At 42.5% G+C, this 25,190-nt stretch overlaps 2 protein-coding genes across 2 annotated transcripts in view; one reads left to right on the top strand and one right to left on the bottom strand.

Annotated features, from left to right (window-relative positions):
* Nucleotides 1–8,587, bottom strand: part of LOC124254012 (DNA topoisomerase 2-alpha-like) — a 41,450-nt gene extending 32,863 nt beyond the window's left edge. The window contains 7 exon segments of the mRNA XM_046687874.1: nt 3,114–3,211; nt 4,627–4,772; nt 5,197–5,260; nt 5,629–5,722; nt 6,200–6,448; nt 8,022–8,092; nt 8,488–8,587. Coding sequence (XP_046543830.1) covers nt 3,114–3,211; nt 4,627–4,772; nt 5,197–5,260; nt 5,629–5,722; nt 6,200–6,448; nt 8,022–8,060 — 690 coding nt within the window. The 5' untranslated portion in view covers nt 8,061–8,092; nt 8,488–8,587.
* A 91-nt stretch (nt 8,588–8,678) lies between these two features.
* Nucleotides 8,679–23,321, top strand: LOC124254013 (ubiquitin-conjugating enzyme E2 G2). Its single transcript, XM_046687875.1, has 5 exons — nt 8,679–8,836; nt 9,320–9,401; nt 12,789–12,907; nt 19,903–20,043; nt 22,887–23,321. The coding sequence occupies exons 1-5, from the start codon at nt 8,794–8,796 to the stop codon at nt 22,997–22,999; spliced, it is 498 nt and encodes a 165-aa protein (XP_046543831.1). The 5' UTR covers nt 8,679–8,793; the 3' UTR covers nt 23,000–23,321.
* Nucleotides 23,322–25,190: the final 1,869 nt, after the last annotated feature.

Here is a 25,190-nt window from a genome sequence, read left to right as displayed (position 1 = left end):
TTGCACTCATCCATATTTTAAGTGACACTTTACACTAAAACAGATACACTAGTCAAAACATTAGTGTTCAAAACTGATCATAATCATATAACTGAAGCATTAACTTAGATAGTCATCACCTGGTTCAACTACGTCTACCCTTTACAAAGACATACGGCTACAAGATGTACTAGTGCTGCTTTCGAGGGCACATGAGGCAATGAAGAACTACTGTGTCCTAATGGATTAGGGCTTTGAATTTGTAAATGATAATGATATGGGTACCGATGTATCAATACCAGTCTTAAATTTGTATATAATTTTAAAAAGTATTCTATTTACGGAAAAGTGCAATAACAAAATCTTATCCCTGTTATACATAGCAAATGCAGCACTACTTCAATCACAACTTGTATGTAGTCTCTTACAACTGTCAGTGCTACAACTGCTTCACGGAACAGGCTTCTAATAACATAGGCAAGTGTTACTCTGCAGCATTTCATGAAACAAAACTCTTAATGAACAAGCAAGATACTAGAAGAACACATCAAAATGTCAAACAGACATATTGGTAGCACAACCTTGAGTGTCACCGCCAAAAAGAGACATTAATGTCAAGTGAGGCTGTATTGCGACAACCCTATTATATTTTTATTATTATTATTATAATCTATTTATATAGCGCCGAGTTCCAGCTAGGCTGCTCACAGGCGCTTTGTTTTTCCCCACGATCATAGGATGTCAGTCTCAACGGCGCTTCGTATTATCAATCTCAACTCCCTGGGGGAGCACACAACTCTAGCAGCCACTAAGCACACCGAGTTAATGTGGATTTCCCATCCATACGAGGTACCCATTCTCAGCTGAGTGGGCAGGGACACATAGTCACAGTACTTTGTCCAAGTTTACTACACGTTGCTATACCCACAACTAGGTGTTTGCACATATTCATGTGGCCACCATCTGGTCGTTTACCAATGGATTCGTGGGTTCTTTTAAGTGCACAGGGTTGTGTACTGTACACTACAGTCCCTTTGAGTCAGAAACGGACCGATGAATTGCAAATTTTATCATTGTACAAAATTGACACATAAATATAAATAGTACACATGTTTATCATTTACTAATACCAAACAGCTTTCTTATATTTGAAAATTTTCCGGACTCCACCAAAAAAGCTGTTTAAGAAACTATCATCATTGAAAACCCATAAGTTGTTATCTGTGGCGGTGGGGTGAAACCGCAGAAACGGAACAGCCAGTCATGGCGGGGGACATCTCAAAATCTATTCCGGGAGACCTGTCGGTTCCTCGTCCGTCGTAGGGTCATAGTCACGACTTAAAAAAGGGATGACAAGTGGTGCCACAGTTGCCTGTTGTAAGCCATCCCAAGACCAGTAACCTTGTTCAATGACGTTAGCTACCTTGTTGACAGTTTTGCCAAGTTTCAGTCATGATTTTGTTAAGGGATTCCTTAACCAAAACCTCTACGTCACGTAATCTAAAAGTTGTGTTTGATCTGGCAACATCTCCTTTGACAATACCCCATATCATTTCAATGGGGTTGAGGTCACAGTGATAGGGTGGAAGTCGCAGAATATCGTGACCCTTACTTTTTATGTAACTGTCAACTTTGTAGAAAGGTTCACCTTTGTGGTTTTTTATGATCTCATATATCTGAGGCTTCGTTGCCTTTGAAGGCCGTGCAATCTGAAATTTGTCGAACCATGATATCATATCACCTTTTCGACTGTTTGATGTCGGGGCTTTACTGTCGGGGTCCTGCACGCTGTGGTATGGGGCATTGTCCATTACGATAAAAGACTTCTCTGGTAGAGCTGGTACCAACTTGCTTTTAACCCAATCGAGGAAAACCGCACCATTCATCTCGGAATGGTAGTCTCTGTTATCAGTGGACTTTGCCCTGAACACCAAGTCGCAGCCTGGAAGAAAGCCTTTGCTGGAGCAACCAGCATGGAGAATGATCAGTCTCTCTCCTTTCCCTAGGGGCAGCTTTCTACGTGACCCCTTATCACCCCCATCGGGTACCCACTGACTGCTGGCTGTGTGCGAGGCATTGACCCAGGTCTCGCCCAAGTACACTGGCTCGAACCCTTCCTCGCAACTTCTTCTTTATAACACTGAGAAAATTATTTCTCAAGCGAACGATATCAGGGCTTTCACAGAGTACTGACCTTTTCTCCCCCGAAATTTTCTTATAACGATACCGGAAAGAGTGTAAGAGTCGCCAGAGTGTGAACTTTGATACTCTAAGGTTGTGTTCTTGCTTCAATTGCTTTTTTAAAATTTTCAGCGACATGTATTTGTTTTCAGAATAGAGCTTGTTGATAGACTGCCTTACAAGGTTCTTTTGAAAGTTGTCCAAATGTTTTAATTTGTGTGATTTTGACACGACCCCTACCTGCTTCGCATCACCCTCACAATGTTTGTGTTCCAGAACATTTGTCAGTACCCTTGCTGATACTCCTAAAGCTTTTGCTGCCCGCTTACGGAATTTATTAATGGCATAAAATGGTTTGCCGCTTTCGGCTTCAGCACGGAAATCGTACACTTTAATCATCAACTGTTTCACGTCAGCATTCAACTTCATTTTTCATCAGGCATGTGTATCCCGTGCACGACGAGATAGTGGTGGTTCCGTTTCTGCGGTTTCACCCCGCCGCAACAGATAACAACTTTTGCGTTTTCAATGATGATGGTTTCTTAAACAACTTTTTTGGTGGAGTCCAGAAAATTTTCAAATATAAGAAAGCTGTTGGGTATTAGTAAATGATAAACATGTGTACTATTTATATTTGTGTGTCAATTTTGTACTATGATCAAATTTGCAATTCATCGGTCCGTTTCTGACTCAAACGGACTGTAGGGGTTGTGACAACACTGAAAGAGTCTGCACACAAAGTTGACTCCAAGGTTTTAACACCCGGTCACAGGTGGGCTCGATCCCGGCACCTCAAGCTAGCTGGATTACAAGCCTGGCGCCTTAGCCACCTCGCCCACCATCTTGGATACTAGAAGCATTTTGTCCCTGACTCAATCACTTGTGCATGCTGGTTACATAAATAATGAGTAATGTTCCATATTAAAATAAGGAAAAATACATTATATAATCACCTGTTTGAAACCTCTCTTGTATTCATTACAAGATGTCTCAACAATGAATTTCTTGCTGAAAATATTGCACAACTTGGCACCATAACCATTACGGCCACCTGGAACAAGGGTAAAACGCATGATATTAGGAGCAGGTAACTGCAATATGTAAACCAATCATCCCAGTGGGTAGAGAAACTAACGAATATTCACTCTTTAGGAAATAGTAAAATGTTTGAACTACATGCATTGTCACTAAAGTGACATAATCCCCCACCACAAATTATCAAATCAAACTTAAAAATAATGAAAGTTTAAGATGAAGTTAAACGTCAACAAAAACATGACCAGTCAACCTCTCTTGATATCTTCTCTTTAGTTGTTCAAACACACAAATATTTTCAAGACTGACTTTGACCTTGACATGAATGTCATACTGTATGAAATATGCAAAAATGGTACTAAAGAAATTGCTTATTAAAAAACATTCAAGGGAAGTCTTGAAAGTCTATGAAGAAAATCCATTGAATTCAGGTTAACATTTTGAAATCTTCAAAGCGTCGCAGTGACCTTGAAACTTATGTGAAGGTCACCAAAATTGACTGGGCCCTGCACCTTCATTAGATGAGGCTTGGTGTCAATATGAATAAAGTCCAGTGAATGGTTCTTGAGATATCTCGCTGACCATTTTAACATGCAGGTTAACATACTGAAATCTTCAAAGTGTCGCTGTGACCTTGAAAATTAAGTGAAGGCCACCAAAATCGACTTGGCCCTGCACCTTTCCTAGATAAAGCTTGGAGTTGAATATGAAGAACATCCAGTGAATGGTTCTTAAGATAGCTTAACATGCAGGTTAACATACTGAAATCTTCAAAGTGTCGCTGTGACCTTGAAAATTAAGTGAAGGTCAACAAAATCAAGCGGGCCTTGCACTTTCCCTAGATGAAGCTTGGTGTCAAATATAATAAAGTCCAGTGAATGGTTCTTGAGATATCTCGCGGACCATTTTAACATGCAGGTTAACATACTGAAATCTTCAAAGTGTCGCTGTGACCTTGAAAATTAAGTGAAGATCAACAAACTCGACTGGGTCCTTCGCCTACCCTAGATAAAGTTAGGTGTTGAATATGAAGAAAATCCAGTGAATGGTTCTTAAGATAGCTTAACATGCTGAAATATTCAAAGTGTCGCTGTGACCTTGAAAATTAAGTGAAGGTCACCAAACCTGACTTGGACCTTTCTTATAGTAACTTATACTGTGATGAACCTAGGTACCAAATATGAAAAGAATCTAGTCAACAGTTCTTAAGATATTATAATTCGTAAGTACGGATGGAGCTTAATACCATATCCCCCGCTTTGCGCTAAACGTGCGGCAGGGGATAATAAACAGAATGTACACCTCAATGTGGCGACATCAATTGTTTAATAATTATATTAATATAAATATATTAAATATTAATGCATCACCAAAAAGACCAATAATACAATACAATTATTTACATATCTAGCTGAAGACAAGCAAGATTACCTGTGACTTTCTTCTCAGAATCGTCATAGTTACTGGAGGTCAGGAGATGACCAAAGATCATGGTGGGGACATACATCTTCTCGGTCTTATGCTCAATCACAGGAATACCTTTCCCATTGTTCCAAATTCTGATTTTGTTGTTTTCTCTGGAAAATCGAAATATGGTCAAATTCTGATATGGTACAACATCCAGAAGTGTCAAAAGTGTCGCTCAGCAGGAAGGTGGTATACCAGTTACCGGGAAAAAGGAGAGAAAGGAGAGAAAGAGAGAGAGAGAGAGAGAGAAAGAAGAGGAGTTCCAAAATGGTGGACATGGCTTTGCAAGTAGTAAGAAAAACAAACTAATTTTACCAGAGAATGGAGGCCATCCATATTTTGATTGGAACATAAAAAAATAATTGTTTGAATAGCAAAGCATTCATTGTCCAGCCATTATCACATTTGGCCCTTTAGAAGTGTGTGCTCCGTCCACCCTCTGATTTCGAATGCACAGGTACAATTGTCATCAAGAGACAAAGGCTGAGGAATCATTGTCACAACAATGTTTGTAATTGTTCAAAAATGACTTACGCATCAATGTCTATCTTCAGACAGTTCATGCCTGCATCCCTCTGTTTATTATCAGCAGCATTCACTGGAAAAGAATGGGATCCAGTGGTGAAGATTTAGATGGTGCATTCTTCATAATATCCAGTACAAGGTTGTCAGGACATTTACTATAAGGCACATGTTTATTCTGGTAGTAAATTCCAAGGTTAACCTTTGACAATTGCCAGGCTCTTGCCAGGCATCCATAGTGGTTGCAGCCCTGTCATTCATGGGCAGATAACATCTACACTGTTCAGGAGTAGCCAATGGGAGACTAATTGGAAACCCATTGGGTTTTTAGGTTTGCACCCCGGCATTTAAAGTTTCATTTCAACAAAAGCTTGAAACTTGTGATAATTTTAATCTGTTCTCCAAACAAAATAATTCTTTAAAAAATCATATTAGAATTATTACCCATGATTTCATCAAAGATCTTGTACAGTCCTGGTACAAATGTGATTTCCCTTTGGACCATACTGTCATTCACTTCATCATAAACCCACATAAGCTGCAACACAACAAATATAAAACAGTCAGCAAGGTTCATGTCTGTTATCTGGGACTCTAACCAAAGTGCCCTTGTTAGGAACACTAGACAATGATTGCAGAGTTCAAAACAGATTACTTAAAGTTTTTCTTTCAAAGCTATTTAAATTTTATATTCAATACTGTAAAATTATGCAATTAGGCTGTTTTTAATGGTCCTGTGAAAATACAAGTCACCTTGGCCAAGCCATCTTATCAGTTATAACTACATAAATATAAACATGAATTAGAGTAGTTTTACTGGTATTTGATGCAAACTTGGGGGTCGATGATCAAACTATGTGGAAGTCTAGACAAATTCTTAAAGCAAATATGTCACTACATAAAGGATAAAATAATTCAAATGTTGTGAAATTGTTTTTTATGAATAAAATGGGTGTATAAATTGCAATACCTGCAATGATAACAAGTTACATACTCAGCCAAACTGTCTACTAACCTGCGTGACAGCTTCAACAGAACCGACATACGAGTCTGGACGCAGCAGAATATGTTCGAGCTGAGATTTCTTTTGATAGATTCGCTCAACAGACAGTCTCTTGTTGCTCCCCTTCTTCCCCTGATTCTCAGCTGCCATCTCCATCATCTCTGGGGCGAAATCCCTTCCCCCAGCATCAGCAGCTTTAGACTTCGGCTTGTTCTTCTCCATAGCAGCCTTAGCTTTGGCCTGCATATTGTCAAACAGGGTCTGAAAAATAGTTACATGTTAAATCAATCTATTTTTTTCAGTCAAAACTAGAATCACATATGATATGTACAATGATTACAAGGATATCATAAATTCTAACATGTAGGTTTGGTATTGGACATAAGGTTCAGCAATGAAGTATTGAAAAATATATTCTATAACAGTGTGTTTGGTTTTAACACCAGTCATAGCAGGATTTCATCCTCATCACATCAAATTACAACTGCATTACATCATATCCTGTCTGAGTACCAATGTGCTGATACATATCTGATTTTTACAAATTGTGACGCCAAATTGGTGAGAGTAACAAATTTCTGTTCATAAGTCAGTTAGATGAAGACAGTCTACTTCCTCTAATTTAATCACCAACTATCAATATGTCAATTTACTAGCTTAGTTTTGTTTAACTATGAGTGTTTTTATCCAACCGTATTGCCTTATCCATCACTTGCGAAGAAATGAAAAAACTTGAGGATACACAAATATTAAAGACAATGACTCATTGACAGTCAGTCCCGTTTTTATATATGCAAGTAAAGTAGTATACTGTAAAAATACAGCAACTTTTGAGTAGATTTTACAGGACCAAACATGTCAATGTAGCTAATGGCTAGTAGCAGTTAATCATGTGTCTCATTTGAGATTACTTCAAAACACTGAATGTCAAAGTAATCCATAAACACTGAAAAAGTACTCTAAAACAGAAATTCCATAATGGCAAGTGACAACCTCATCAGTGATACCCATCAAGGCCACAATCAGCAAACACATGAAAAATATTATCTCCAAGATGGCAAACGTCTGATGTGACGTAAAACCCAACTCAACTCAACTAACTTGGAAACTGTTACTATGGATGGAGGCAGGAATTTGTGGACATCCCAGGCACCTGACCAAACCAACACGGTTTTTGTGTTTATGATGCCCTCAAAATACTGTGATTACACTGTGTTTAAACCGAAATGAAACTTTTGAATGCTATGACCAGGAAAAAGAATGCCCTTATTATAGTTTTTTTTGTGATTGAAACTGTGTCTTGTTATTTCTTGAGTCTTTGGAGAGATCTCTCCCCCTCTGAACTAGTAAATCTACTACTCGAAGATTAAGGTGAATCTGAGACTGTGGAGAGAATTTTCATCAATTCTTGGTATGATGTCCACTCTTTGTCAACTAACTACAGGAAACAGTCAAAATTGGTGGTTGTTACCATAATCAAATCAAATTAAAGAAGATGACAACTCACTTTAAGTGGACCTTCAGAATCCATTCTGACAAATTGGTGTCCAAAACGGTTGAAAGTGGATTTTATCCCACAAAACGTATTATTTCCCAGGAGCTTCGTGTTTCTGTAGCCCTCGAAATTATACAGCCTTCCTAACTGTAGTCGTTTCAAAATTGCCACAAGAAATCAACCAATGAAAACAGTCGACACATTCTATTTTTGTTTAGAAAACGCAACGTCCAATCAATATGCGGATAACTACCACGTGACATAAGGGTCATGACCTTTTACCTCAAGGACGGATGAATGAATTCGTTCACAACTGAAAAAATAATCACAAACACTCACAGTCCATCTCAGCTCGTTTGCTGCTGCCTCGTCAGCCATAATGTCGTAAAATTTTCTTCCCACTTAATACCTGAAAATAAACTTTTCAATTAGTTGCTGGTAACGAAACATAATGAACTGTCAGACATTTTCTTGCTGCCGCTCTAAAGACAGTGTCAGTATGTCGTTAGGAACATATCAAGCTTATATTTTTAAATGATTCTTGATCAAAATATATCAAACATGCATTCAATAGGAACATAATTTACACCGTAATTTATCACATGGCTTAGTGACAGATTTCCAGTTACGATTCAATAAAGAATTCGTGTCTGCAAGCATAAAGAACCGCGCAAGCGAAGACAATGGTTTTAAGAATTTCTGATAAGGTGCTGTCTGATTTCCGCAAATGAGTAAGTTTGATTTCTCACCACTGAAAGATAACGAAATGCGATATTTTGTGCAAAATATAATTTGACGTTTACCTTTTTTTAAAGAGATCCCCTGTCCTGACTGGAAAATGCTCAATCTGCAAATATTTTCCTATGCCCACATTATCAATCGCGGGGCGCCATGATGGTCAGGCTAAACCGGTATTCTTCTTTTTGATTGGCTATAAAAATGTGTGGTAATTTACTTTAACCAATGAAAATGTATTTTACATTATCGGAACTTTATGTGTCTCACACGAAGAAGAGTTGAAGAAAGTGACAACATCAACAAGCATGGCGTAGTTCGAAATGTCTTTATAACAATTTTATTTCCCCCGAAACATCTGCACAATTGAAATATAATGGCTGGCTCAGCGCTAAAACGTCTGATGGCTGAGTATAAACGTACACGATTCTTTCAGTAGATGTTTGTTACAATATCGAATCGAATTTTTATAGCACCTATGATAGCTGCTGCCGTCAACAGGAAAGAATTAATTTCCAAATCACTGTATGCAAGTATATTTTGCATTCATCACACTATATTAGAGGCTAATTACATAGACTGAGGCACAAGCCAATAACCACGGTTATAGCCACGCAGTTTTACTTATAGTGTTCTACCTGAGTTAAATCAATATATATATAAGATGGTTTGAAGAATATAAAATACATTCATTATCATACAACGTAAGTCTTACAATCATATTATGTTCCTGTTTGTTGAAAATACAACAGTCATTATGAAAAGTGAATATATGACTGGATTCAATAGGAAACATTAACAGTATTAATAGTACAACACAATATCACTTATGAGCCAGACTTGATAAACTCTTTTTGCATATATATGGTAACTTTGAATATAATTTATTCATGTAATTACAGAGTTGACCTTGAATCCTCCTGAGGGCATTATTGCTGGTCCAGTCAATGAGGAGAATTTCTTTGAGTGGGAAGCCCTTATTATGTAAGTTGTACATGGATATCCACAATTCTCTACTTAGCTGGGGCGGTGGGGTAGTCTAGTGGTTAAAGCGTTGACTCTTCACGCTGAAGACCCGGGTTCGAATCCCCACATGGGTACAATGTGTGAAGCCCATTTCTGGTGTCCCCCGCCGTGATGTTGCTGGAATATTGCTAAAAGTGGCGTAAAACCATACTCAGTCAGTCAGTCAGTCTACTTAGCTAACTGTACTGCTAAAGTGGAAATCATGGTAAATGGAGGATTGGGTTCCAACAGTGTGACCTTGATTGTTAGGATGGATCCTTTTGCCATTGACCACTTATCATGCTGATGTGCTGGGACTGGACTTGATTATATGAGGTATCATTAGCAGACAGAGGCATAAAAAGAAGATGTTCACATACCGATGAACAATATGAAAATACATCTAATGGGGAATGGCTGTGCCACCCCTCAAAACATAACTACTGTCTTTTATTGTACGTAGAAGATGAAGCAATGTCAGCTTTGTCATCAGACATTTTTTTATCATGTTTTGGCAACTGGGAGTCATCCTCGTAATGTTTCTTAGTAGGCAAGTTTACATAAAAACTTATCCTTTTTGTCTTGCACCTTTACAGCATAAAATGTATTTGTCGAATAGTTTCATAGCCAAAACAGTAAAGATATCACAAGTATCTAATTTATCTGTTGCATTATATCTATTCATATTTTGCACATTGAACAGAGTTCTTGTTCCAAAATAAATACACCATGGCTTATGTACCTTGCAATATGACGTCACTGGTGCCAAGTGATAAACAAATGAGTGAGTGAGTTGGGTTTTACGCCACCTTTAGGAATATTTCAGCAATATCACGTCAGGGAACACCATAAAATAGGCTTCACATATTGTACCCATGTGGGGAATCGAACACGAGTCTGCAGCGTGACTCTGCAGCTTTAACCACTAGGCTACCCAATAAACAAATGACGTCAATAGACCATAGGTACAGGTGTGTAGTTCTTGTGGCACGATGTGAAGTTTACTGTATAATTGTAATGGTACCTGGCCATCAACTGTCTAGTGTACCTCTCAGTGCCACACTGTGATGATGTTGCACAGGGAAGTTTTTTATGGATAGACAACTTCTTTATAGCAATGGATGCGACGTTTCAATGTAGATGCTAATGCCATTATCAAGCAAGTGATACATAACATTATGGACAAGGAGAATATTTACATGGAGGATATTTGATTTTATACAATTTTTATGAGGTTGATGTACATAGTGAGGACATACTAACAATTGTTGTGACAATGGATATGATTGGACGGAGTGCAGGAGATGGCTTAATCATGATTGGCCTTGATTAGATGATAGTAAGCTGTAGGGATGTAATAACATTGTTCTCTGTTAATTGTCAGGTTGAGTCTAACGCACCCATTACAAATTAAGAGAGGAATAATCGCCACCCTAGCCAGGAGAGCAAAGAACATCAGCTCCACAACCCAAGCCCGAGTTAGAACACCTTCATCATACCAGCTTGTAAATGCCACTCAAAGAAGCTTTGCAATGATGTTGCTGTAGCAAAACATGTATAGGTTGTACAATGTGTTACTTCTACATGCAGGGTAACCAAACTGTATAACATTGAACTTGAGTCAGTTTTCTTTCATATAGTATCTTCTTTATGAAAATCCAATATGTGTGTGCACTAGATCTACCTTGCCATTGGTGAATGTGCCGGTGTTCTAAGTGTACTACCTCTGTACATTTTAATCATAAAATATGTTGTCTCTTCCACACTCACTTTGATGTTGTAGAGAATATTCTGATACATTACAAATAGTGAGTGAGTATGGTTTTACTCCGCCTTAAGCAATATTCCAACTTGTCACAGCGAGGGACACCTGGCCCCGATTTCTCGAAACAAACTTAAGTTTTTACTCAAATTTCAAACTGAGTTTGACAATTTGAAACATCTGAATCTTTAACTCAACTGCATTTTTAAAATAGAAAAGCCCATACAACTTAAATAATCTATCCACAAACCCAAATTGTCTCTTATGTTTGAGTTTAATATCAATTTCAGTTCAATCTGGGAAATGCATTTTCTCAAATTTGAGTAAAAACTCTAACTTAAGTCAAAACTCAGACTTAAGTTTGTTTCGAGAAATCGGGGCCAGAAATAGGCTTTACACATTGTACCCATGTGGGAAATCAAACCCCGGTTTTCAGCATGACGAGCAGACGATTTAACTGTTAGGCTACCCTCTGCCCTACATCACAAATATAAATGTAATTCACAGTTTTGAATTCTGTGGAAGATCCTCTGTGATGTAATCCAATCATTGGACCTTTCTGTTTATTTGTTGTACAGGCATCAATTTGGGTGATGATGTTATCATAGCTATAGGTATTTGCTTTGCAAGAAGGTATGTGAAAAAACAGAGTTCATGTATAATGCGAAATGATCGAACGCAACAGCACTGGCGATTACGTGCTTGCCTCTGAAAGTGTGGGTTCGAATCTCAGACAAGATTCAACCTAAAAAAATCTTCCTGTTCTAAAAGTATGTTTTGATAGAAAATTTATTTCATTCTAAGTAATCTGCTGTTACATCTTCACGAGGAAACTTCCTGTAACTAAACGTACAAATAAACATGAAATGAAAGGAAATACTTGAGTGAATATGAATACTGCCAAAGAATAAACATAAAACAATGCTGTTTCTAATGTAGATTCATATGAAAGTAGTGACCTGTTCTGCAATGTGCTGTTGATATATCCTGTATCCAGTAAACATATCTATTCACACTTTTCTACTGAAGACAATATTGCAGCCATCATCAGAAGTATTGAAAGGGAATGCTAAATTTTAGTGAGCAAATGATATAAATATTATATATTAATGTACTATTTACAGTGGCAGGCGAAGCTTCTGTAGATAACACAAATTATCTTACCTTCATGTAAAATACTTTAAATTTCATTGGTCAATGATGCTTTAACAAGTTTCCGTGTCACCCCTCCCAGGAGAGTGACAACTGGAAAAAAATATTACCCGCTGCCACGGTAAGTGCCACAAACAAACAATTTTTATAGCAGTTTTAAGCTTGTCAGAATATGTTTCACTGATTTTAGAACTCCCGTTGAGAGGCAGACGCCATTTTGTTTACATGTTATATTGTCGATAGCGAGCTTATCGATCTTCAAAATAAAATATACTGATATTTTGTACATTTAACATGCCTTTTTGTAGCAGCGTCATCCCTCGCCTACCAGCTACAATGAGGCGTACATCAGACCGTAGTACCCTCCAGAGAAGCATACAACTTATAATAGAATTGAGTTGAAAATGAGCTTCAGGCTGTTAAGGCACACTTTTTCTTGTTCCTTTTCCCAGGGGTCCAGAGGGTACATTCTTCGAGGGTGGAGTGTTTCCAGCGAGATTGACTTTTCCAGCGGACTACCCACTGAGTCCACCAAAGATGAAGTTTACGTGTGACATCTTCCATCCAAACAGTAGGTAGACCGAATGTGACCAGTAAATAGTATCATTGAAGCTTGTAACCTGTAGAAGTATCGCTGAATACCTCCAGTTTGTTAGTTTGTTGTCTAACACCCTACTCAGACAATAGAGCTATATGACATTGATCTGATCATAAGTTAGTCGGAACCAGACAACCCAGTGGTTGACAAAATGAGAATCGTGTCATGCAACTGGGATATGATGCATCAACTAAATCAGAGATCTCTTTTGACAAGCATGGGTTGCTGACAACAAATGCTAATTTGATCTTACCTTTATGTAAAATACTTTAATTTCATTGGTCAATGACGCTTTAACTAGTTTCCGTGTCACCCCTCCCAGGAGGGTGACAACTGGAAAAAATATTACCCACTGCCACGGTAACTGCCAAACTCTCCGCCTAGAAGCTGTATCATTAACAATCTGTGACATCATAATATGGCGCATGTAGTGCACGGAGTTCCAAAAACGTTCGATCAGCTGTTTTTGTGTTCACTTTGTACAGATTTACTTTACCGACTTTCACTGCTTTATTTAAAATATTTTATACATTGAATCGTTTGCACACTCAACTTAAACATAATATTTTTCCTTATCCTGACTCATGTATTTTTGCTTGTCTCCTTTCCTTCCCGAACGTTAGTGGAACACTTGTATCTCCTTATTGAAGCTCCCTTCAATAAAACAGATGTAAAATCACTACTCACCATGAGTTATCTCCCTCACCGTTTTGGCGGGAAAACGGCGCCACCCGTCTTCCCACGCTTCACTCTCTCCTTCTTCGCCCTAGTGGACGGTTGGGAGAGCACCTGTGTCTCCAATACGACACTATATCCTTTGATTAATTAGTTATTACCCTATATATTACCTTTATAGGGGTTTAGGGAGTATCCTTCAACAATATGGTTTGAAATTTATTCATAATTTGACTGTTTATTCACGGTTTTGTACATGATTGTTCAGTTGTTTACATTTCATGAAAACCTGTTTTCGTTGTAGGTTTAGGTTCTCTGCTGCAGACCCGCATTTATTGTGCCCTAGCTGCACAGCAACATGTACTTCCAGCTCTCGCTGTAATCTTTGTCAGCATTTAACAAAAATTCAATTTAATAAATATTTATTCTCTGTAATTAGGCATGCTAGCGACAAATCCAGGTGACTTTTACAAGTCATGGATAAACCGGTTGAGTCCTTCACGAGCTGTCTATCGTTGTCAGACGACTTACTTCCATCAAGTGACCTGCCGGAGATGTCCTCGGAGGATGGGCGTGGGATGTTGTACGCCACTTCGAAGAAGAGGGCTTCTACATCGGACAACCCCTCAACGCAGATGAAGAAGAAGAAGCCTTCCTCTACGCAGAAAAAGCCTCACAGCCCTAAGACGTCTAACAGCTCTACGGGGACGTCTGCGCAGACTACAAGGACCTTTTCGGCCGAGATCGTCCCGATGGAAGAGAGAGGACTATATGATGAGCCGCCACTGATCATCCCTGAGATACAGCATAAGAGGACGGTTACGTCAGCAGATCTATCTACGCAGTCCGAGGTACCATCTACACTGGCGGCAGATGAGCGATCCCTGGACCAAATCGCTACCAGCGCAGAGAGGGCAGCTCTTCAATCATCGCAGACGTTCAACCCCGGGGCCTTCATGCAGCAGTTCTCTCAGCAGATAATGGAGATGATGGAGAAGCGCTACGCGCAGGAAAGAGCATCACATCAGCCACAGGGCTCCCATGCTCAAGCGCAGGTCTCCGCGGAGGTCGCCCCATAGAGGCAGCTCAACGGGTTCATCTCCACGCAGATCTCCACGCAGATCACCACACAGATCCCCAGCGAAGGACGATCAACCATCTCATAACAGTGGACCTGATACAGAGGACGACGGCTGTATCATCTTCTCGGACTCAGAGATAAAATATTGGATGGCTAATGGACTGGACTTAGCGTCACCCTCTAAGGAAGAGAATGCAGCACTCACGTACCTAATGAAGGACGATGATGTCGACACGATCACTCTACCGCCAATTGATCCCATCTCGGAAGTACCAGAGAATTTGGATGCAGCCTTCAGGAAGGCAACGAAGTCTCAGGCTCCAAATATCCCACAGTTCAACGCAAAGAAGTTCTCGCTACACAACATGGACCCCTTCATGAAGGCACAAGAAATCGATGACAACTATAAGATCATCAACGACGCCCGGACCAAATCTTACAAGATTGAGGACAAAAAGCTGGCGCAGATAGACACGATGACCAGAAGGATGTGCTTCGGACTGAACAGATCCAGGGCAGTGAATGAGACGCTCATCGCCAAGTTCAGGGACTCTACTTCAGAGGAGGACCGGATGATCTATTCTGCTCTACTCACGCAGAAGAAGGACCAGCAGTTTATGACGGACCATCTATCATCCATATCAGCAGCGTTGACGTTAGCTAGAAGACAGGGACTACTGTCATCCTGCAACTGGAGCGAACGCTTCACGAAGTCGCTGTACAGAGCCCCATTGACGCCGCCGCCAAGGAAGTCACGAAGGACTCCAGGGAGGTCTTAATGATCAAGTCCATCGATACACTAGCCAGTGTCATCAGGCAGACGTCCGAGCACTACTCGGGCAAGTCCAAGTTTGCAGGCATCCAGAAAGCAAGAGCGAAGAAAATGGTGACCTCCAGAGGAGGAAAGGACTCTTTTCGTCGCCCAGCCGGCAACTATAGAGGACAATCCGGACGAGGCAGGGCACCCAGAGGTGCCAGAGGCTATAGACGTTGAAGGAGGGGTTCGGAACGACTGGAGTCTTCCACCCCCCAGCCGTTCCTGTACAACCTTCACAAGTGGGTGGACGTCTACAAAGCTACTGGGAGAACTGGGGAATTCTTCAAGATCCATTTGTATCCAACATCCTAAGAGACGGATATCGCATACAACTACAAGCAGCTCCGCCATTAACAGACAAACCTCAGAAGTTCGACTTTACAACCCATCGGACAGAAAGGCTACGAGAAGCAGTCACATCTCTACTAGAGAAGGATGCCATAGAAGTGGTGGACCAGGACCAGATCTCACCAGGATTCTACTCCCCAGTTTTCCTAGTTCCAAAGAAAAACTCCAAAGAAAAGTTCCGACTAATCTACAACATGAGGGCATTCAACAGAGATTATCTACGCAAACCACAAAGGTTCAGCATGATTCATCTACCACAACTACTACATCTCGTACGTCCGATGGACCACATGGCCAGCATAGATCTACAGGACGCATACCTGCATATTCCTGTACATCCGGACTCAAGGAAGTACCTGAGGTTTATACTGGACGGACGACACTACCAATGGAAGGTGCCATTTGGAATATCATCGGCCCCCTGGTTGTTTACAAGAGTGACGAAGCCCATAGTCACATACCTACATCATCGAGGTCTACGCAGTGTGTTCTACCTAGACGACGGGATTCAAGTTCATCAAGATCCCAATCATCTCAGACTACAGCTGGACTTCACCATCAGACTGCTCACACAACTGGGGTGGCTAGTGAATCTCTTAAAGTCGGACCTAGAACCTACACAGGACCTGCAGTTCCTAGGAATCCGGTTCATCACAACAGAAAACCGGATAGCAGTACCAGAGGACCGATGGCTAAAGATACAACAGATGATATCGCAAAGCTCTACTCTCTCTGTGGCCACTACGACAGTGGCAGAATCTCTTGGGTCTCCTTACGTCAGCACAAGACATGACACGCAGAGGGAGACTACAACTACGCCCACTACAGGTCTTCGTGAATGCTCATCTGGACGACCTGGACCCCTTCAGACTCCCAGACGGACTAAAACCAAATCTACTATGGTGGACCCAGAGATCGAATGTTTGCGGAGGCACCTATTTAGCAGAGCCGGAGTGCAAGACGCATCTCTACGCGGACGCATCTCTCCAAGGATGGGGAGCACACCTCGACAACGAAGTGTCAGCTGGGACATGGACCATAGAGGAGAAAGATCTGCACATCAACATGCTGGAAATGAAAGCAGTGATAAATGCCATACTCCACTGGACCAGCATTCTGGAGAATGCTCATCTGACAGTACATACGGACAACTCCACAGTGGCGTTCTACATAAACAGACAAGGATCAACAAGGTCGGCGAACCTTCTGGACCTCTGCTTTCAACTGTTCAGCTTAACAGACAACCTGAACATCCACATAAGAGCATGCCACATTCCAGGAGCCAAGAATGTGATAGCAGACGCACTATCCCGTCCAACGCAGCCATCCCCAACAGAATGGATGCTACATCCGGAGATCTTCAAGCAGATCATACAAGAGATGGCGCCACTAATAGACCTATTTGCCACATGATTCAACAATCAACTCATAACATTCGTCTCACCAATACCAGATCCACGAGCATGGGCAACAGACGCTCTAAGCATCTCCTGGAAAGGACTAAACGCTTATGCGTTTCCACCACCAGCTCTAATACCAAGGGTGTTGCAGAAAATCAGTCAGACGAAGATCCTACAACTGATTTTGGTCGCGCCTTACTGGCCAGCGAGAATATGGTTCCCCATTCTCATATAAGAACTAGGACCGCCTCAACTGCAACTACCAGAGTGGTCGAATCTGCTAGTACATCCTCACACAAAGCAAGCACACGGCAACCCAGAGGTGTTCCGGCTACACGTGTGGACTGTATCAAGGCGTGCTTGAACATGAGAGGATATTCCGCCAGGGCAGCGAAAGCAGTCACACTAGCTCTACGCAAGTCTACACGCAACTTGTACGACGACAAGTGGCGACGATTCGAGACATACGCTTTGAAGAACGGCTTCACAGCCATAAAAGCGACACACCCTCAAGTGGCGGACTACCTTTGTCACCTAAGACAAACGAAGCGGTTAAAAGGGTCAACACTCTCAACATACCTAGCGGCATTGAGCTCAGTTATCACCATGAGGACGAGTGCAAAACTGACAAAAGTACCAGAGTTACTGGCCTTGCTACGCTCTTTTAAACTGGAGTACCAACAGCAGAGATTTAAAGCTCCGGCGTGGGACCTCAACGTAGTCCTACGACATCTCACCAGTGACGTTTATGAACCATTAGATAAGACATCTTTTGAGTTCTTGATGCAGAAGACGCTGTTCCTGATCGCCTTAGCTACAGCAGCAAGGATGTCGGAAATACATGCTCTGGACTTTGAGAGAACACGGTTTGATGAAAATCAAAACATCGTGCATATGGGACTGAGATGGGACTTCATAGCAAAGAATCAACTGCCAGGTCAACCGGACAGACAGTTCCACATCCCAGCACTATCATCAGTCCTTGGACCACAGGATACGCACGACCTATCCTTATGCCCAGTGAGAGCATTGAAAGTCTACCTACAAAGATCTAAGACCAGGAGACGAAAATTCAAGCGTCTTTTCGTCCCGATATCGACAGCGACACAGACGGAGGGCTCACGCACTACGATATCTATCTGGATCAGAACTGTCATACTACGGGCCTACAAAGCAGCAGGACTTGATCCTCCAAGAGCCTACAACCCACATGAAGTTAGAGCTCTGGCGTCAACACTCGCTCTACACGGAAATTGCTCTATCAGGACGATAATGGAGGGCTGCTTCTGGAAATCGGACATGGTGTTTGCCAACCATTACCTGAGGGACATCGCCACCGAGGACGTCTGCGGGATTCACCATTTCGGCCCACTTGTTGTTGCACAACAATTGACAGTCCCTCAAAGGCGCTGAGATGGAGTCTCGCCCTTTTATCACATGACTTGCAAAAGCCTACACTCAGGAGAGTTCAGCTTATAGTCTATATGCACGTCTAAGACAGACTAGCATAAGTGATATGACCTGTACTTGTAAGGATACTCGTACAGGAAAGGGTCCCTTCTCCACTTGATGCTCACATCAAGAGATGGAGTTGCAAAATCCACATAAAATGTTAACAGAAGCAAGGACCAAAAGTTAACAATTGTGGTCCCCCCATCAGAGAAAGCTGGAAGTAAAGGGTTACAGCAGCAGCAGAGCATAGCAGTAAAATAGAAGTTCCCATAGGGGTGTATGCAAGATGTAAATCACTTCATGGAATCCAGAAGTGGCTTGACCCACCACCAAATCCGACGGATTCTACAAGCAAAAATACATGAGTCAGGATAAGGAAAAATATGTAATTTTCTGAATAAAATTGATATTTTATACTTATCCTGACTCATGAGGTAAGCCCTCCCAACCTCCCCACTAGACACTTTTGGATTTCCCTGTAAATTAAAGTGTCGGGCTATTAATTCGGAGAGAGTGAAGCGTGGGAAGACGGGTGGCGCCGTTTTCCCGCCAAAACGGTGAGGGAGATGACTCGTGGTGAGTAGTGATTTTACATCTGTTTTATTGAAGGGAGCTTCAATAAGGAGATACAAGTGTTCCACTAACGTTCGGGAAGGAAAGGAGACAAGCAAAAATACATGAGTCAGGATAAGTATAAAATATCAATTTTATTCAGAAAATTACATTATCCATTTTTATAGCTGTTTTTAGCTTTTCAGAATATGTTTTTCACTGATTTTAAAAATCCAGTCGAGAAACAGACGCCATTTTGTTTACATATCTTAACATATATTATATTTTAAAATGGCGGTAAGATAAATATGTTGTATGCTTCTCCCTCGGGTAATACAGTCTGATGTACTCCTTTCTGCAGCAATGTCTTCCCTCGCCTACCGGCTCGGGTGACACTGCTACAAACAGGCGTACATCAGACCATATTACTCTCGAGAGAAGCATACAACTTATAGAGTGGTCATCTTTGTAAACATGACTTAGTACCATAGTTAACATTACTGAATATATAGACAGAATCTGCAGACTTGAAACTGACAGAATGTTTCAATTCCTTGCTGACATGATATATATGCTTATAGATCTATGAGTTCTGAGCCGACCTTTTGAAATGTTTCACTGTGTTTTCCCTGCCATGTTTCAGTCTACCCGGATGGCCGGGTCTGCATATCAATCCTGCACGCTCCCGGGGATGATCCGATGGGGTACGAGACGAGTGCCGAGCGGTGGAGCCCTGTACAGAGTGTGGAGAAAATATTGCTGTCAGTTGTCAGCATGTTGGCAGGTAAGCCACAGGGATATCTGAACAGCAATGGGACACCAGGGTGTTTTAAAACTGGCATAACTTGGTATTTCTTATGCTTGTGCATCACATATTTTAGTATTTACCTGTATTTGTTAACTCATCTTTCACAATTTAGCATGCTGATATTTGCCTTCACTTGGGATGTGCCCTTAGCCTTGGACAATGCTGAGTAAAGAGGAACATTACACTCCATGGCATAAAGGAGAACACAGGCTTCTTGTATTTGTGAATAGAAACAATCCTTCATGTACAGAGGTGTGTTCCCTTTTGGTACCTTAAATGCCATCTGATGCAGTGAGGACTAAGACTTATACCCTGTCAACCAGTTATCAACTGTGACCACCTGTTTTTGGTTCAGTTACTTACCATTGGGCTATGGTCTTTAAAACGTTTGAAGTGACAGATCCACTAAGATAATTATGGCCATCTTATTTTGGTTCAGCAAGGGTGTCATACACATCAGTAGTGTGTCCTGTGCCCGCCTTTGTGTGTCCTGGCCCACCTCTGTGTGTCTTGGCCCGCCTCTGTGTGTCCTGGCCCGCCTCTGTGTGTCCTGGCCCACCTCTGTGTGTCCTGGCCCACCTCTGTGTGTCCTGGCCCGCCTCTGTGTGTCCTGGCCCACCTCTGTGTCCTTCCCCACCTCTGTGTGTCCTGGCCCACCTCTTTGTGTCCTGGCCAACCTCTGTGTGTCCTGGGCTGCCTCTGTGTGTAATGGCCATCCTCTGTGTGTCCTGGCCCGCCTCTGTGTGTCCTGGCATGCCTCTGTGTGTCCTGGCCCACCTGTGTGTCCTGGCCCACCTCTGTGTCCCTGGGCCTCACCTCTGTGTCCTGGCCCACCTCTGTGTGTCCTTCCCCACCTCTGTGTGTCCTGGGCTGCCACCTCTGTGTGTCCTGGCCCTCCTCTGTGTGTCCTGGCCCTCGCCTCTGTGTGTCCTGGCCTGCCTCTGTGTGTCCTTCCCCACCTCTGTGTGTCCTGTCCTGCCTCAGTGTGTCCTGGCCTGCCTCTGTGTGTCCTGGCCCACCTCTGTGTGTCCTTCCCCACCTCTGTGTGTCCTGGCCTGCCTCTGTGTGTCCTGGCCTGCCTCTGTGTGTCCTGGCCCGCCTCTGTGTGTCCTGCCCCTCCTCTCTGTGTCCTGGGCTGCCTCTGTGTGTCCTGGCCTGCCTCAGTGTGTCCTGGCCCGCCTCTCTGTGTCCTGCCCCTCCTCTCTGTGTCCTGGGCTGCCTCTGTGTGTGGCCCACCTGCCCTCCTCTGTGTGTCCTGGCCTGCCTCAGTGTGTCCTGCCCTCTCTCTGTGTCCTGGCCTGCCACTCTGTGTGTCCTGGCTGCCTCTGTGTGTCCTGGCCTGCCTCTCTGTGTCCTGGGCTGCCTCTGTGTGTCCTGTCCTGCCTCTGTGTCCTGGCCTGCCTCTGTGTGTCCTGGCCCTCCTCTGTGTGTCCTGCCCTCCTCTGTGTGTCCTGTCCTGCCTCAGTGTGTCCTGGCCTGCCTCAGTGTGTCCTGGCCCGCCTCTCTGTGTCCTGCCCCTCCTCTCTGTGTCCTGGGCTGCCTCTGTGTGTCCTGCCCCTCCTCTGTGTGTCCTGGCCCACCTCTGTGTGTCCTGCCCCTCCTCTGTGTGTCCTGGCCCACCTCTGTGTGTCCTGCCCTCCTCTGTGTGTCCTGGCCCACCTCTGTGTGTCCTGGCCCCACCTCTGTGTGTCCTGGCCCCTCCTCTCTGTGTGTCCTGGGCTGCACCTCTGTGTGTCCTGGCCCTCCTCTGTGTGTCCTGGCCCACCTCTGTGTGTCCTGCCCTCCTCTCTGTGTGTCCTGGCCCACCTCTCTGTGTCCTGCCCCTCCTCTGTGTGTCCTGGCCCACCTCTGTGTGTCCTGCCCCTCCTCTGTGTGTCCTGGCCCACCTCTGTGTGTCCTGGCCTGCCTCTGTGTGTCCTGGCCCACCTCTGTGTGTCCTGTCCCTCGTCTGTGTGTCCTGGCCCACATCTGTGTGTCCTGGCCCGCCTCTGTGTGTCTCTGGCCCACCTCTGTGTGTCCTGGCCCACCTCTGTGTGTCCTGGCCCACCTCTGTGTGTCCTGGCCTGACTCTGTGTGCCCTGGCCCACCTCTGTGTGTCCTGGCCCACCTCTGTGTGTCCTGCCCCTCCTCTGTGTGTCCTGGCCCACCTCTGTGTGTCCTGGCCCGCCTCTGTGTGTTCTGGCCCACCTCTGTGTGTCAAATTAAACTGAGGCCTCCAGTCTCATATAAAAAAACGCAAGGCTAAGCCCACAGTCCCATTGCAGCAGTTCTACATCATGCAGTAGCAACTTCTCTCAGGATTGTATGGTTTATAATAATTAAACTCCATGTTGTGCAGGCATACTCTAAGCACATAATGGACATTATTGCCATGGTTAACCTAAGCTGCCTGTGAGGCACAGGCATGTTAGCAGTCACATGATCATCTTGTCCACCAGGTACCCATTTTGAACAAACTCGCTTGCCTAAGGTTAGACCACATGTATCAGATGTGCTTGTTGTGGGGCAGAACTGAAGTCGTAGAAACTCTCAAGAGTCAAGCTGCCAAAAATGGCCACCCATCCAAGCACTCTCTGTAGCCAATGCTGCTTATCATCAACTGATTTGTGACCTGGGCTCTATGCACATGACCACCAGAATGTTATGCTTCATGGTTTGTTTTGACTGATAGGTTGCAACGATGGTTTGAAACATTCCTCATGCTCTCACCCACTAGGTGTTTATCCAGATCTTACTGTTTACAGGCAGCTGTGATATTGTTGGAAATGCCAGCTAATAGCTTAAAGAACATTTACTCATTCAACCATTTGATGTTTCAGAACCGAATGATGAGAGTGCAGCAAACGTCGATGCAGCGAAGACATGGAGGGAGGACAGACAGAAGTTTGAGGATATAGCCTCACGCACTGTTCGAAAGTCACTGGGATTATAACTGAAATTCTGAAAGATTTATTAAAGGTGCAATAATAAACAATAACTGTATACAAACATACAGCTTGTATCTCGGAAGTTTACATCCAGGAAAAAGGGCATTGACAGAGACAATAGTTGCCTTGCCCAACTGGGGAGTTCTGTTACAAGGGAGGTAACTCTTGATGGCTTTGGTTCTGTTCATGTCAAAACTTCTGTGTCACACTTTAATAATTAAGGATAGTTAATATTATGTCACAGTTATGTCAAATTCATGACACAAACAGACTTGTAGTCATGAGCTGACACAAAACTGATTTTACCTATAATAAAGCTCAATCGAATGAAAGTGTTGTCACGATTATTTGGGATAGTTTGTATTTAGAGAAATGTATTTTTTGATTGGTTGTATGTCTTCACAGCAGTGATGCTAAGCTTGGTGCATGGTTGACTACATCTGTTCAAAAGCAACGACTGGCTTTAACCGTTTTGTTTTGTTGGCAAGTTATATTGTGTTTTTCACCAACTTGTATGAGCTATTTTACTCTCCATCTGTTGCCTATCACTTCTTGGAGACAAGACTATGAGTATCCATACAAGAAATGTACAGTTCTGTTAGCCAATCTGTATATCATTCTGGTTTCTTCATGAAGAAACAGAACCTTGTTGAAAGGACAAACCTGATTTGTGAACACACTGTTGCTGGACACTATTTACAGATGTCAACAGAAGTATATTAAAATTAACATAATTTAACTCTTAACTACAAAAGAAGTTCAGTAATCCTTAATACCAACCATCCACTTCACCAAATTCAAACTTTTCTGTACATGGATGTTCTATTTAGAGAGACCGCCTCCGTGGTGTATTGGTTAGAGCGTCCGCCTGGAGAACGGAAGGTCGCGGGTTCGATCCCAGACCGACTGCGTCATACCAAAAGACGTTAAAATATGGTACTTGTTGGTCCCTGCCTGGCTCTCGGCATTAATGGGTACAACAAGGACTGGTCGGCTCGGAGTCAGTATAATGTGTCTGAGTGGGGTATTCATGCTTCACTGCGGCATGGTATCTCAGTGGGCTAGCACTATAAAACCAGCTTCAGTCTGGGCTGGTACAAACAGCTGCACATACACATACAAACGCATGCACATCGTCATATGAGCGAAATATTCTCAAGCATGACGTAAAACCCAATTTCCCCTCCTCACCTCTAGAGAAATACAGGCAAGTTGAGTCACTGGTGGAAGCATCAGCGTCTTCCCTTTCCATTATGTAATTGCTACATAATTATGGTCTTGTTTTAAAAATCCTTTTAAGGAAGATTTGGTGCATCATATGTGATAAGTTTGGTTGTTTTGTAGGTGTATGTTAACTGATCTTCACAGAACTCTCTTGGTTATGCCTAATAACTGCCTTCAACCGCCATAGAACCATAAATAAGGTCTATAGAAATGGTCTGGTTTCTAAATATTTCATCCTAAGTTCTGTAAAAAATTGCACAACGCATAGCTCATTACAGAGACCTTATAAGATCATAGAACCTTTCTTATTGTATAAACCTTACTGTCACTGCAACCTGACTCGATCGAGGCGCCTATTTACGCTATGTTTCTTTTGTTTATTGTTATTCACTTATTTGTCTGATGGCCATGTGAAACTAAATACGTAAGTACAGTTCATTTTATCTCCCAAGATGTGTGTCCAGACTCTATTATGTACAGACTACAGCCATCAAGCTGGAATATTGCTGAGTGTGGCATAAAACTAAACTCACTCACTCACCCACTGACTCATATTTATAAGCAGATGATGAAAAAGGGTATAGCACATATAATGTGGGATTTGTTTTCATCACAGGTTTGTTTGCAATGTTTTGATGTTGCGTCATTAGGTTATAGCTGTGTCTGAGGGAGTCCAGATATACAATCTAGGCTCACCTCTCATCAGAACACATTGTGGATAGTTCTGTTTCATGACAATTGGTCAGATGTCCATCCAACAACTGAAATAATGTGGTTTAGGGAACAGAACTATTATTTAGGCTTAAAGTATATATAAGACAGTCTTCTTGTATGATGAGCGAATGCTTTGTTACTGATTATGTAACTAGGCTTTTATGGAGTGGTAAAAAGTTGGTGAACCAACTCTTCAGCTTGAGATATTGCACCCTCAAGTATGTTATGCCCTGATATTGCTCTTGTTTTGCACATAAT

Source organism: Haliotis rubra, unplaced genomic scaffold, assembly GCF_003918875.1.
Source record: "Haliotis rubra isolate DU_JTF1 unplaced genomic scaffold, ASM391887v1 Scf56, whole genome shotgun sequence".
NCBI lineage: Eukaryota > Metazoa > Mollusca > Gastropoda > Lepetellida > Haliotidae > Haliotis > Haliotis rubra.
This window is presented reverse-complemented; position numbering and strand designations above follow the sequence as displayed.